Below are 15,264 nucleotides of genomic sequence, written 5' to 3' on the forward strand. Positions count from 1 at the left end.
GTGTAGGAACTGAGCGCACAGCACTTGCTTTTGCTGAGAACGGTCCACGCTGAGCGCCCACGAGATGCTTTGCTCCACTGCGGGTCTTCTGTCAGTGTAACTCTACTGATGCTCATGGACTTCTTGCCAGTTTAGACAAGAGCACATGAAAGAATTGGCTTCTCAAAACCAGATTCATTTGTAAAGTATTAGAGGTTTTCCAAAATCATGTAATTGATACTATGTCAGTACAGCTGCAGAATTCAGTTTTTCTGTTTGAATGCCAAGGTCCTGGTAATATTAAGGCTTTTTGACAAACTTAAGAACAGCAGGACAAAAGTTAAGCAGAAAGCTGAGGTACGCTCCCTCTCCAGGGACATGAACTTGAGCCACAGGAGATGTACTTCCCGGAGCTCAGACAATCAAATGCTCTGGTTTTCACATTTCTCTTGCGTCTTACAAAAACACTCCAGTTTTTCAAAGGTAGTAGATTCTGCTGCTACCTGGAAGTCACATTATTTTGGACAGATGAAGTTCTCCTTCCATTCAAACAGAATTTAAGACTTTTGAAGAGCAAAGTTTCTGCCCAACTTTATTTTGGACCTGAGAGATCAGCCTTTCAAGCCAAGAAATATGAAATCAATACCCAAATCAGCTGTGAAATTCTGCAGGTGAGAACCAACCCAGATAAAATGGGGACTTTTTTCCTTAGGTTAACAATAAGGAAAGAAAAAAAACGAGGACCTGTAAAAATATTCCCATAGCTCTTGTAATAAATACAGGTAACAATACAGTATCAAAACTTGGGACTGCACCAGCAGAAGTATTTTCCCTTCTGAAGTTATCATCGATTCTGAAGCGTAACAGAGGACGTAACCAGCAGAGACATACCAGAAGACAGTATCATGCATGGATGACATACAGAGTGTTTCAAGCATAGCTCAGAAGTCCTGCATTGATAAGGATGTTAATGCACCTTCTATACATAATCCTGGCAACATGCTGCATAATCCTTATACTTTCAGTAACAGGTGATGCTTTTTTAATGAAAAGCAGCCATTCCCAAACCATCCCAGCTATCAGTCCCTACCTACCAAAGGGTCCTCTTTTCACCCAGCCGCCCCCTCCCCTGCATTTCCCCTTCCCCTAAGAGTGCATGAATAGAGAATTGCAAACATTTCACACTGCACGTTCCACTCCAAGTCCTGGATGAGGGGCCTGTTTATTCTATGAATATTGCACTTATCCACTCATTGGATTTTTTTTTTCCTCAAGAATGCAGAGTATTTGGGAAAAAATAAAAAAAATTAGTAGGATACAACACAGGAAAATATGAGTTATTGACAAGCTAGCTATGAAGATCTAAAATTAAATAGTACTAGTTCTATTCTGTTAATACTAGTAATATGAAAATAATGAATGCTTTATCAAATTCCCTTGTTTTTCATGTAAGATAAAAGCAGTAACTTTCTTTTTAACTGAGGAAAGCAATGAATATATATTACAATAAAATACGATTCATTAAGATCTGAAAGTGATGAAAACAATTATATAATGCCTTCGTCAAACTTTATTGCATCATAACGGAAGGAATCTTTGGGGTGTGTATCCACAAGGGCCAAATCCATTTTTAGCTATACCCGTGCAGACGTGAAATTCCATTTTTAAGAGTCTAACCGTGAGCCAATTTCAATCCTTCATTATTGTGTATTTGTATTATTGTACACATCGATTTAAAAACTTCCTGTCAATTCATCAGTTAAGTACCCCGGCATGCGCCCATCATGTCTTGCAAAGGACTGGTACATATGACCACACCCACCCATTGCAAGGTGTGAGAGCTAAAACAATTAAAAGGAATTGCCTCCCCCAAGGAAGGGCTGCTAACACAAATGTATTACTCTTGCTGTTATGAGGAAGTATTTTGAAAAGGGAGACATGGGAAACCAGCAATTAAACTTTTCAGGCATTATATAAACCTCAATAACGAACTCAGAAGTGCTCATTATTATTAAAGTTGCAGTATACAGCAAGACACAATTTTCACATTCTTAAATTTTGTTCTCTGGCATTGGAGTTTGGATTTTCTGCTGGTCCAAATTCAAGACTTTTTGGAAAGCACGGACAGCGGGCGAGAGCAACGTGGTGACAGCAGCTGCCTCTTCCCCCGGAGGAGGGCCCCCTTCAGCTGCAAATGGCTTTGTCCAAGCCCTGCAGAGCTCTTCCTCTTAACAATCTGGTTCAAGAATAAACCAGAAAAAGAGAAATTTAAACAGTACTATTGATTTCTGCATTGAGCGTTCACTGAGGTGTACGTTACATTTAAATATTGCTCTTGATCCAGTGTCAGTTCTGACAAATTTAGTAAATAAAGCTTAAAGGCGACATTAACATTTTAGAAAAGAGCTAAAACACTTCTAGCACTACACTGTCCTCTGAGGCACCTTGCCAAGTTTTCCTGCCCTGCAGTCAGCTTTTCTGATTTAGCTTAAGGCCTTTCACTCTGTTTCACAGCTAACAGTGGAAAGGGCTTGCTATTTCAGGTATCAGTGGAGCTGACCAAAACTAGCTGCTCGCTGATGGAAAAAATAATTCTTTTCCTGATATCTCTCAGTTGAAAGAATCAAAAAAAGAGATCAGTGACAGATGCTGTGACAACGGTAAGATGGGAGGGGGAAAAACTGCATTGGGTGGTATTTGCTTTAAAAGTGCCCTTTTAAACACAAGCAGTCAAAAGAGCCACCAAATAAAGGGAAGCCCAAACCGAAGCTTTCCCACCATGCCAGGCGGTGGCCCACATTCATTTCTAGCATCAAGTAGGTCATTTGCACCCCATACTTTTTGCTGGTGCAGGTGGGGGCAGAGGGAGGAGGGAAGCCAGGAGCGTGGCTTTGCAGCCCATCTACAGGCTCTGGCCTCCCCTCAGGGGGCCGTGAAGCCTTTGAGATGGGATAAAGGAGCAACTGAGCCATGGGACACTGGGCTGCTGCTTGAGAAAACCCTGGCAGTGCTGCAGGCACCCTCACTCTGTGTCATCCCTGGCACCGCTTGGAGCTCGGCAAACCACCTCCCTGCAAAAGCCAGAGCCAGAGAAGCGAGCCAGCAAGGTGGAGAGGGAGCTGTGGGACAGACTGACGTCTGTTACAGAGCTGGCCCGCGTTTCACAGGCAGATCCTGAAGCCATCACACTAACCTGAGCCTCGTGGCGAGCCCGCATCCACCGGGGACCAGCCTCACGCAAGGCACACAGCAGCCAGGCACCACAACTGTCTGCCAAGAACGGCTCTGCCACTCCAAACCCTGCAAGGACTCCTGCAGTTCAGAGGTGCTCTGGGCTCGGCTTTGCTGATGCAAGTGCGAACGTTTGCACTAGTCCGGGTTCTGCCGTCTGCGTGCTGCTTTCCTCTTCATGGGTAAGGGCTCACATCATGCCGCACCGTACTCAGAGAATTCAGTGGCTCAATGCAGAAGATCTGGGAGCTGTGCTTTTACATCCCCCCAAAGAGATGACCTAGTGGGAATGTCTTTAAACAAAACTTTAGAATATTTTAAATAATAAGTTAATTCTTAATAAATATGTGCTTCAAGAAAATGATAATTATATACTGCACCTTTAAATAATGCACTTAGTTCTCTGCATTGGCTTCCATTTTGGTTTCTTTTATTGTTAAAGTGCATTAATTCAAAATAATGAACCACTTCCGCATCATTATTGTTAAAATAAATCATAACATTAATACGAGTCACTAAGTCACTACTATTAGTACTGCAATCTAGCAGATAACTCTATGTATTGCTCTATTTAATACTGTCCAGCAGAAGAATATAATACTTCTATTATAATCTCACAACAGCTCCAGCAGTCTTTAATGGCTGCTACCATATTAGTACAACTAAAAATGGGGAGAAGTATGAGAGACAGGGCCACAATGCCTCAGATACACATCCAGTAAGATGTAGCTAACTGGATATATACATATATATTATATGGCAAGACGTTAAGGTACACAGAGGATGCTGCACACTGATCCGAGCTGTTGTGCAGATACGCCTCCTTCTCCTGCCACCACAATTTAAAGGGATCCCAACCAAACAGCCTCCCTCCCCATTTGGATGTAGAGAGCTGCTTGAACCACAGCACTGTTCATAGCCAGTTGTGGCACCTGGATGTTGTTCCAGCTACCAAAAGGACATCAGTCAGGTTAGCTGTAGGCAACTCTCAATGTTACCATGGAAATTAATAAAAACCCCAAACCAGGAAAAAAAAAAAAGACAAGACCAACATATAAATTGTGTAATTTCTTTTTGGCAGAGAAACATCCCCAGAAACACACGATATTATTGTGCTATTTTACTCAGTCCCTTGATCCCAGCTATTTTAAAGTCTTTATAACCTTTACCTTCCAAGCCAAGCCAGTATGAAACTCTGGTGGAAAAAAGGGCATGTATCATTTTGTGTAAACCAGCAGTGATATGGTCTGCCCCCTCCCCCTTAAAACAGATTTACAATGCTGCCTATTATTTGAAGGAACTATATATTGATCTTGAGTGATTAACAAGGCCATTTAAGAAAAAAAAAAAAAGGCATGACTTCCTCGACTACAGTAGGGATTTAGCCAATGATGTTTACAGTACAAGAGTTGGCTACCTCACGAATACCGCCATATTCCTAGCCTTTTCCAATGGATGCCTCTTCCATTTTCCACCCCACTATCCTCACTGTGTGCCACGTTTCAAAGCATGAGTTAAGAAAGGCAAACAGAAATGGAATTAGAAAAGGCAGTTTCCTGGTTAGATGCACTGTAGACCTAATTGCTTTGATATTAAATCTCTGAGCCTGAGAAGCCCATGCACACTTTCCAGTACAAATGTACTTTTTGGATTCAAGGGGGAACAGAAACACATATTTGGCTCCTGCTTCAGTTTTAACTCTCTAATGGTAAAAAAAGACAAAAAAAAGTAAACCCAGAATGCACAGAAAAGACGAAAACAAAACACAGAAAAATAATTCCCCAAAATATACAAATTAAGGATGTGCAGACTGAGTTTGATGGCTTTTTTTCCCCCCTCGTAAACACTGATGTTGCAGAAGGTTACAGCTATTTCTAACTAATACCTTGGTGGGCCCTGCCAACAGTCAGCACGCTTGGATTTGGACCAGATCGCAAAAACAGAAGTAACACATTTGACAGCTTTGTCTTTAGTGTTTTCAGGGACCTTTGTACATTTTGATATTATGACAAGTTTTGAGAAACCCAACTCTGGGAAGAGAATCAACCAGGATCACCTGGCAGGAGTCAGGCACAGAACTAAATACGGAGCCTACAAAGTAATCGACGTGCTTAAGCATGGGGTTTGTAGATTTGTTTTCACAAGCACCAGTAGGCATTGCTGCCCTAGAACACCTGAAATCCCAACTCAAAGAACAAGACAGAACGAAAGGAAACAAAAAAGCCCCCAACCCACACCACCTGATTGCCTTTTCCGGTGAGTTAGCAGTAACAATAGAACACAGCTGAAGTCAGAGACCAAATCTCTCCATGATGAAAAGGCTCCAACTCTAGACCAACCAACTGTTGAGAACAGTAAGAAAAAAGTGAACATCTCCAAAGGATTAGAGTCCCTCTGTGTTTCAGAAACTTCCATTCGCTTCTCACTGTAAGTTGTGGAAACACATCCAAAACTCTTGGGTATTCCATGTACAAACAAGAATGAGGAGAAAGGGAGCCAAGATTGTAAAACAGTGTTTGGCACAAAACTCCCCAAGTAGATGCATGTGTATTTCTCTCTCACAGAAGGCACACATTGGGTTTCCTATCAATAATGGGAAAGATGGGATGTCATACCCTGTTACACATACAAGATTATTAACAACTTCACAAAAAGGCATTTGACTATGCTGCATCTTCCTCATAGTTGCTTACGACACGTTAACCCCACAAACCTCTCCAGAACACAGCAGATTTGTCCTCAGCATAGACTCCTTTGTCCCTTTGTACAAACTGGAGCACAGGGAAACGTCTTTTTGTGTAGCAATTGTTTTTTCCACATGTACACAGCAGGAACAGTATAAATTAGGGAGGTTAAAGATATTGCAATATTAGTTCTTTTTCTCCAAATAATTTGAGGGCACCCAGCCTTTGAATGGCTTCACACCATTCATGATCTGGCAGTACCACCAGCCATTTGGGTTCCTTTCGAGGACCTCCATGCAGACACCTTCCTGAAACCCTGCAGTCTCCTCATCCCCTTCATAGTCTGCAATGGAAACATAGATGTCCTTGAGATTGTTGTGGATGAACTGGGATTTCTCAATGGGCTTTGGCCTGACTGTGGACACAGGAATCCCATTCCTCTGGGTAGGGAGGTTGGAGGTGGTCTCCAAGCCCTCTGTACCTGACCGCTCAGGTTGCTTTCCCTTTGCGTCACCAGGCTGTGACCATGCATTGCTGAAGGAGGAATTCCGACGGACGGTCCTAAGATGATCTGTAGTTGTTAAAGACTCATTTCTGCGCAAAGAGCATGACAGGTTGTTATCCTTTGGTGGTGGAGACACAAACACTGACTGTGGCCGGACGGCAAGTTGCCTCACACCGTTCCTCATCTTGACTGGCCCTGACGGTTTTGAAAAACCACCAGGAGGTTTGCTTGGGATGGGTGGTGTTGCACGTTTGCTCTGGTTGATGGTGTTCAAAGCCTGAACCCTCTTCTCTATTTTCTCTAAACTGTTCGACTTGTTTTCATTTCTCCTGTTCCTGGCAAATGAGGCATCAGTCTCTGCTGATGTGGTTTCTCGCTGGTTATCAGGGAGAGCCAAATAATGGGAAGGAGCCCAGCCTTCCATGTCTCCATATTTCAGGTACCACCATCCGCTGGCTTGCTTTTCCAGCACTTCCACTTCTACTCCTGCTGGGAAGCAAATTTCAGAATCCTGTACCTTTTGGTATGAGTCAGTGGTCACATAGAAACACCTGGAGTCATTTTCTTGCTCCGTTTTGGCTGGGTGGCTGGAGCAGAAAATGCCACGGGAAGGAGCTGTAATGAGATCAGCCGAGCTCCTCCTAACAGGATCGTCTTGGTTCTCAGAAGCTGTGCGCGGGGGGCTCTCAGACTCTTCACTTTTTGAACCTTTAAGTCCACCTCTGAGTTGCCCAGTTGGCCTCAGCTGACGCCTTAAAGTGCTGATATCCATCTTTTCTTGGCTCTGAGAGTCTGCCTTGTTCAGGAAGGGTTTGGGCCTAACGATTGGCTTTGCTCTAATGGAAGGACTCTGCCCAGGCTCTTTCTTCATGCCTGTTCTTGGCATGCTACGTAAGCCAACATCTGAAGCTGACCTTGGTTTTGTCTCCTCGCTCCTGGAATAGTGACATTTTCCAAGATCGGGCTGGATGTTTTTGTCCGTCTTGAGCTTTACAAGTGATGATTTAGGAGAGCTGGAACATGGAGAATTCCTTCGGATCAAGGAGAGAGAGGAGCTTTTCTGAGAATCGGAGTCTCCACTAGATTCCTTATTGGACAAAGCATCTTCCACGTAACGCCTGAATCCCTCATTCTCATAGATGGTCTCTTCTTCGTGAGCAACATCTTCTGAAGACTCTCCTACTTTGAACTTTGCTTTCTGAATTGATGACACGGGAGAGGGCTTGAGGGGCTGAAACAGTCGTTTTTCAGGAGTGCCCTCTTCACGATGACTTTCACTCACTTCACACTCTGAGTCAAAGCCAAAGGCAGGTACATCATACTCAGGTTCTTCGTATTTCAGCTTGTGGGGAGAGTCCTGGGTATCTCCTGAAGAAACTGTTCCAGGAGTTGTTCCTTCTTCAGAGTCTTTTGGTTTACTGGGAGGTGCTGGGGGAGGAACTTTTGGCCGGGTTAAAGTACTGGTTCTTCTGTTTAAATTTGGCTTCTTCCTCTTGTCAATGTAAGATGCTGGAGCCCATCCTTCCTTCTCTCCAATCTGCACATACCACCAGCCACCAGAATTCTTTTCTATAACCTAGGAGATGACAAGGAACATGTTACTAAGACAAAAATCTCAACCAATTGCTTTCCACTCCTCCCCTTTCAATCCAGTCCCTTGCAATAGCCAAATATTTCAATTTTTCCAGCTGCACTGTAAGGCTCACCTCTGCTTTTTGTCCTCCACGAAAGCTTATGCCATCAGAGATACATGACTGGAACTCTGCAATGGTGTAGTATTCCACTTCCACAGAGGGTGGTTCTGGTGGTTTGGGCAACTGAAAACCCTATGGCAAATAGGAAATTTTGTTCAATTAAATCAAAGAAACAGTGGGCTGAGAAGCAGTATGAAAAAATATTTGCCTTTATTCACTAAAATTCTTCCTTCTTCCTGTGCTACTTCCTAATGATAACTTCCCAGTTCTCCAGAGTGGAAGCTGATGTATTGAGATAGGCCACAAGAGAAAAGCCTTTCAAAATACGCACTATTCATGCCACCTTCACCAGCTATGAAAACTGTGATAATCTTTATCTGAACAGTAAAACATTTTACTGATGGGCCATAAAGCACGAGCTGCCATTCCAGCCACAGCAAGAACAGCCTGTTTACTCTGAGATTTTGTTCAGAAAGACTCAGTTCTGGATGGCTTGCCACAACTGCAGAAAATTGCATTGCAACAGGCCCGTAATAGATTCTACCTATCATCAAATATACTACCTTAAAATGTAATCCTAATGAATTATTGCTCTTTATTTGCTGCTGGATTTTTAAACAATCTGAAATAGTGATATTAGCTAATAGGCATCTGTTGTAGCAAGAAACAAGGATTATATCATAGAACCCTATGAAGAGCTTTGCTCAGCTGAAGTGATAGGAGAAAGGAAGGACTTTACTACAGGATCAAAAGATTCCAGTTCCTCCCTGTAACAGAGACCCAGAACCTCTACTCAATCCCAACACAAACTGCATTTAAATTGCATAGAGGATCCACGAGAAGCAGGACACTGCTATTTACAGCCATTCTGGCAGCATACCAGACTCCTCTAAAAGCTAAGTGCCTTTACATTAAGCTGTCATAATTTAGAGTTTGTTACAATTATTTTTAAGGTGATAAATGGATTAAAAGTCCTTTCAAGAATTTCAATATCGAAAGCTTTTCAGATTAGCACATTGCTCATCTACAGAATGACTAGATGATGGTGAAGCTTCACAGCTTCTGCATTTCACTGCTCATGGTTCTAACACAAGAACTGCAGTATGTCAGGATCTCTTGAACACAGGTCAGACCTGCCACAGACAGACACAGGACAGCCAAAGACACAAAACGATCTTAAGCCATTAATGGAAGAAAGGCAAATTGCATACTGTGCTTTATTCACACGCTCTTCCATTTCTAAGATATCCTCGTTGTAACTAACAGTCCATGTTTCATCACACACAGCATGTGGCATTTCACAGAGAATGCATCTCTGCACCTTAGGAACCATGTCTAACTGTTATAATTGGATGTTTCTGCACTATTAATGCTGAAATATAGCAGAAGTGCAGCATAATAAAATGCCTTCAGATAATAGGATGGTTTGGATTAAATGAAGATAATTGGAAACAGCAGACATGTTCAGGGTTTCACATATATTATCATTGTTATTTTTAGCATGGGATTAAGTGTAGTAGTCATGCCAAAACAAAGTCTAATTGAAAATAATGCAAAGAGAAATAGGAAGAAAATGCTAATATGCTATTCATCTAGTTTGTTAAGAAGCATGTCAGATGACACAGAAAAATGACAAGTCACATACTGCTCATAAAGGGTACAGCAAAGATTAAACACTATGTATTGCCTAGTTATAAACAAGCTATTAGCATGACTTTTGTGCAAATAGACTACTGAGTAGTTCCTATCTGAAGATGACAGTCCTAATCTCAAATTGGTCCAAACTTCCAGAATTCTAGCTTTGAGGATAAACATTCATAGGAGGTATCATTCCTGTAGCACACATCCTTCCATAAGATCCCAAGTTACTTCAAAAATACACAAGAGTGAAGCTTAGCCACCTCAAAGATGGTAGCAATGGAAGGAGGGTAGAAATTCCCCGTTGTTAAAGACAAGAGAAGGTCAAAAGATCCAGTCTGGGCTAAAGACACCCAGAGGAACTTTAAACTTTCTGTGTCAGCCAAACTGGCTTTAATGCTTATGCACAGAACATAGTAGCTTTAGGATGTTCTCCCTTCAGTTCAATATCTGCTTAGTTGGGGCAACATTTTGAAAAACAGAAATCCCCAATTAACATTAGGATGTCCAGAGGTCTGCTCAATACTTAAACAATAAAATGAACAGGCATGCAAATAAAGGATCTCTCAGATAACCCCTACACCTTGGACAGCTGTAGAAAGACTCATAAAGCACCTGCACACCTACCCCACTGCTAACATATACCATAAACCAATACAAACCAGACTGGATTCTCTTCGTGGGGGCGGCCTTGTTCGTAGATTTGGAGAACCTGAGCAGGAACAGGAAAAGGGAGAGTTTATTTAACTTTGTAAGTACTGTTGAACACTTTTTTCAGCAGCTCTCTGTCGTTACACAGTTTGAGAATATCAGAAGTCAGTATTTGCAATATTTAAGGCATCTCTATGAAACAAGATAGGAAACTATGAGGGTATATTAGAAATACCAAGGTAGCTTAGCTATTCATCTCAGCTAAGCCAGCAAATTTAAGAGGAAATCACTGCCAGAAAGTAGTGGATTGCATTTTCTGCTGGAACTGACCAGCTCCATTGGAGATTGGCCAGCAAAGAATTGGCCTAATACCTAGTTTTCCCCCCAGCAGTAAAAATAATCCACTAAATTAATAACACTCACACTGTCCTCTATTATAGTATCTTGCCATTCCTTGCATAGACTAGTGTTAGCATCTGCATTTTGCAGATGAAGTAGTAAAAACATTATAGCAACTTGCCCCCAGGAAACCAGCAGAACAAATGCAAGAGAAGACATAGGTGGTCTCCTTGACTTTAACACACCATCACATGATCTGCATTACTGGGGGTGGGGGACACATTTTAGAGTGTTCAAAAGAAAAAAATCTTCGCTTGGAAAAAGAAAAAAAAGTAAACACATACAGGCCAAGATAAAGAAGAACCAGCCAGCCCTTGTATCAAGTGAAGTTAAATTTTATCACTACTAATGAAGGACCATGTCCTGGAGTCCCTACAAATCTACACACAATGCAAAGATCTGCTCGTGTGGACTCAGCTATAAGGCCAGGACACATGGGACCTTAGCTGACAGGCAATGCCAGCCCTGAAAGGTAGAAAACAAGAATTCATTGCAAGCCAGTGGAAACCCAGACTACTTTACTGTCTTACTTATTTGAGCTCTTTGTGGTGCTATCCTTGCTATGGCTGGGGATCCCTGGGCCAGTTTGGAAGCCTGCTTGTCTGGAGTCATCATGGCATTGCCATTAGAGTCATTGCACAGGATGGGCAAACTGATTTCCTTCTTTGTGATATGGGTTTCTGCAGTCTCGTTTTCTGCTTGAGTTTCCTTGTCAGTGGATGATTTCTTGTTCAGCAGGTTACTGATCTCCATGATGTTTCCTATGATTTCCACTGGCCCAGTTAAGTTCTTTTTCCTAGATGGAAGATCATCTTTAGCCTTCTTCAGATACGAAGCTGGGGCCCAGCCCTCTTTGCCTAGATACCTGCAGACGCAAAAGGAAACATCATCACATCAAACACAGCCTTCTCATGCATTTCAGGTATAATAGCTAAGGCAAAAGTGATGGATGGTAACATAAAACAAAATTTGCGGTTCTTCGATAAGCTTTTGTGGTCTCTATTCTTTTATTACCTATTGATTAGACATCTCAAAGTCAGCTGAGCTAGCAGTGAACTGTGGACTGCTGTTAAGAGCCACTAATCATCCTAAGGAAGGAGTCTTTCTGGGTAAGAAATACAGTTACCCACAAGGCAAAGGGCTTCACCAACTTGTTTTATGCCACGCTTAGACAGTACTCGGCAAACTCAGTATTTTCCCATACAGCAAAAAAAGCAAACTAGCAAGTAAAATATTTTAATAGTTTTAATACTTCCTAGTGGCAACTCAAAATGGAAAAGGGCTAAAATAAGGGTGTACAGAGCCCAGTACAGAGCCCCTACATTTGCAGCTTATAAGGCCCTTGTGCAAGCCTTCCCCCTGGCAATTATAACAAACACTGCCCCTCCTCCCATAACTCCCAGTCCTGTATGATCAGCTTCTCTTATGGAGAATATGGGACTCTTAAACTACTGCAGCTTCCTTTAGCACTGCAAGGTCAAGAAACAATTTGACTACGGAAAAATGGCTTTGATGGAGACTCATTTTCCTGAACAAGCTAGGGGCTATTTGAAGAAATAAACTGGGAAATTCGAATAGACACCTGAATCCAGTATGTGTTCCCGGAACACCAGCCTGAGCTGCTCATGCTACACTTCAAACTGAAGTCATTCTTCCACAACTGGGCTTTTGGGAAGATGGTTTTTCTAACTCCTGCCATTCCTAACACCTCAGCAGGGATTTCAGATTACAGTCAGACTCCAGGGAGGACCACGTGGATGAACTCTGCTTTCCCTAATGAAACCCTAACTGGCTACAGAGTGAGTCACTGAAACCCTTCTCTCTTTAATCTCTCAAGATACCCAAAGCAGGCGCTTGAACTGTAAGTGGGAAAGCAGGCACCATTAAAATTCTGGTGCTCAGGAAATCTGCAGGAAATACAAAAGTTAAAACAGTAGGACTATAAGGCTCTTTAATGAAAATGGAGACTCATTAGACAGCAGAAAGCAGAAGAAGGAGCTGGGGGGGAGGGCGGGGGGGGGGAATATCAGCAAGTCACTCCCTGGCAGATGAGCAACTTTGTCATGCCAACACTTGTATTCTGAGGTTTGTGCTGAGATTTCTGCACCAGGGCACACCCTGGGCTCATTCATCACAATCAGACACTGAAGAGTGGCGCTGGGACTTTATGGGAAGAATAGGAAAATGCAGTGTAGGTTTGCTTCCTTAGACTTCTTCATTACTCTTCCTGTACAAAAGCAAATACAATTGCTCCCATCTAGATCAGCCAGGACACTAGACATGCTGCCTCTCCCTACATACCTGCCTTCTGTCACAAATGAAGGCAAAGATACGGGATCTCCCCCGCTCAGAGAGTTTAGCAGCAAGTTTTTCCAAAGATTCTGGTGTCAAAGCATCCCAACAGCTCTAAGCTTTGTTTGCCACATGGACTACTAACAAGAAGTAGCACAATGGCAATGACTTGATTTGACTTCCAACAGGTACACAGCATCCAGCCATTGATACTATGTCAAGATGCAATTTGAGTCTATTCAATCCTGCCCCCTTTGAGGCTTTTCTGATAAGCCTCAAACCAAGCCAAAAAAAAGAAAAGAGAAACAGGCGTTAATATATGCCACGTCCCCTGTTGTAGCAAGGCATCTCTCAGTGCCATTTTCCAGCCCTGAAGACTTCTGGCTTCATCCCCTTTTGCAGTAAACGGCCCTTTTGCAGAGCTTTCTGCTGCCTGTGCATCAGGGAAGTTTTTTTTAAAGGACATTTATAACTTTACATGATCTGGAGATGTAAAGGTTTTTGTCTGTGAGAAAGCCACATTGGCCAATGCACTGAGCACTCCAGTTCCAAAGGTTACTTTCAACAGAGCCTGATTGTGCAAAATCAGCAAGAAAAAACAGTTTACATCCATCTTAGTTTGTGGGAGACTTAACATGCTTAAGATCAGAAAGGCACCCACAGGCAGGTTCTGTACTGGCTTGTTAGTTCTCCTGCCAACTGTTCGTATTTGGATCAGCCCATATAACCCTGCTGCTTCAGACACCTCTGATCTCACATAGTTTCTCCCAATGAATAGTAGCAGCAATAGCTGGACAGTTAATAACTCTGGGCAACATACCCTCAGTAGAGAGGCTGTTGCTGGTTATTTCTTCCTGTGAGTTAGTAAATTCAACCTGAGGTTAATGCTGCGCAGTAGTTGCCAGCAACTGCCAGTTTATTTGTGCAACATCACAAATAAAAGCTACTTAAGTAAGTCAAATACGCTCACATTTTTCACCTCAGTCCTTGAATTTGGTAATCTCAAAGCCCTTTGCAAACATCACCTTAGAAAACTACTTGATCTCCCCGTTTTATAGTTGAAAGAACTAAGGCAACTGCTGATCAGCTTCAGAGAAGTCCTGAACTGGTAACGATCTTCATTTTACATCTAGGAGTTGAATCACTAGTATCCTTCCTCCATTTATATTCACAACTCACTGGAGACATCTCAAACCCCATCCTAGATTCCTCCTTATTTCAGTGCTGCTAACACCTCCCAACTACACTGCATTCACATGGGCTGAGGCTCAGAACGAACCACAAAATAAAGACACAGGCAAATAACAAAAGCTTTACTTAGCATATTGCTACTTACTTGGCCTGCAATCCACTTGGGCACCTTGAGATTACCTCCAGGTGACACTAACTGATACAAATTAAGATCTAAATAGTGGATCCTAATGCCAGCTACGATCATACTGGGAAGCACACAGATTCACTGAACTCTGTAGAACAGTAAGAAGGACTCCAGGTCAGAGCCTCTCTTTTTCTCTAGAGTCCCAATGATTTTTTAAAAAATACATAATGCACACAGGGCAAAATAAAGGAAGACAAATATTGTCTCTAGCTTCTACAGCATTAATTGGGAGGATTGCAGAATTAGGTGCAGTGATTTGGTTCCTCGGTGATTCCAAAGCCCTCCCTGTTTATATGACATGAAGGAAAAAAATAGATTCAAACCATAGGAATGTTAAAAAAAGTCAGAAGTGCCTCTGTGAGTCTGAGTCTGAGAGTCACATCTGCTTTCCAGCTCCAGAGCACTGGAATTACTCCAGAGGGAAGCAAACTAGGGAGGGAAAAAAAAAAAAAAAGAAAAAGAAAAGAAAAGGGGAAAAAAAAAAAGGACAGGAAATGAGGATCAGCACATGGCCAGGAATTTGGGGAAATTACATATTTAAGGTGGAACAAGTTAATGTCTTTAAGGTGGGTTGCATTTGCAAGCTGCTGTATTTGTTTTTATTTCTACACATTGATGTGTGTGTTCAGTCTGTTACCCAGCCCAGCAGACAACAAGGCAGCAGGATTCAACTGCAGCCTCTTCCTGCACCCTCTCCCCTCACACTCACTGCAGGAGAACAAGTTGCTCCTTTTAAGGCACTCAATATTCAGAAAAGTGTATTTCCGCAGAAGAGGAATCCCTTTCTGAGTGGTACCTAACAGTATTCAGAGC

The 15,264-nt window shown here is 42.4% G+C and overlaps 1 protein-coding gene across 2 annotated transcripts in view; it reads right to left on the reverse strand.

Annotated features, from left to right (window-relative positions):
• Positions 1-4,261: 4,261 nt before the first annotated feature.
• Positions 4,262-15,264, reverse strand: part of SH3PXD2A (SH3 and PX domains 2A) — a 267,687-nt gene continuing 256,684 nt past the window's right edge. For both annotated transcript variants that reach the window (XM_075154979.1, XM_075154980.1), the window contains 4 exons: positions 11,312-11,646; positions 10,394-10,443; positions 8,106-8,225; positions 4,262-7,975 (listed from right to left, as the gene is read on the reverse strand). In XM_075154979.1, the coding sequence (XP_075011080.1) occupies positions 6,080-7,975; positions 8,106-8,225; positions 10,394-10,443; positions 11,312-11,646 (2,401 nt within the window). In that variant the 3' untranslated portion in view covers positions 4,262-6,079. The remainder of the gene's footprint in view (positions 7,976-8,105; positions 8,226-10,393; positions 10,444-11,311; positions 11,647-15,264) is intronic.

The sequence above is a fragment of the Calonectris borealis genome, chromosome 7 (assembly GCF_964195595.1).
Source record: "Calonectris borealis chromosome 7, bCalBor7.hap1.2, whole genome shotgun sequence".
In the NCBI taxonomy this organism is placed as follows: Eukaryota; Metazoa; Chordata; class Aves; order Procellariiformes; family Procellariidae; genus Calonectris; species Calonectris borealis.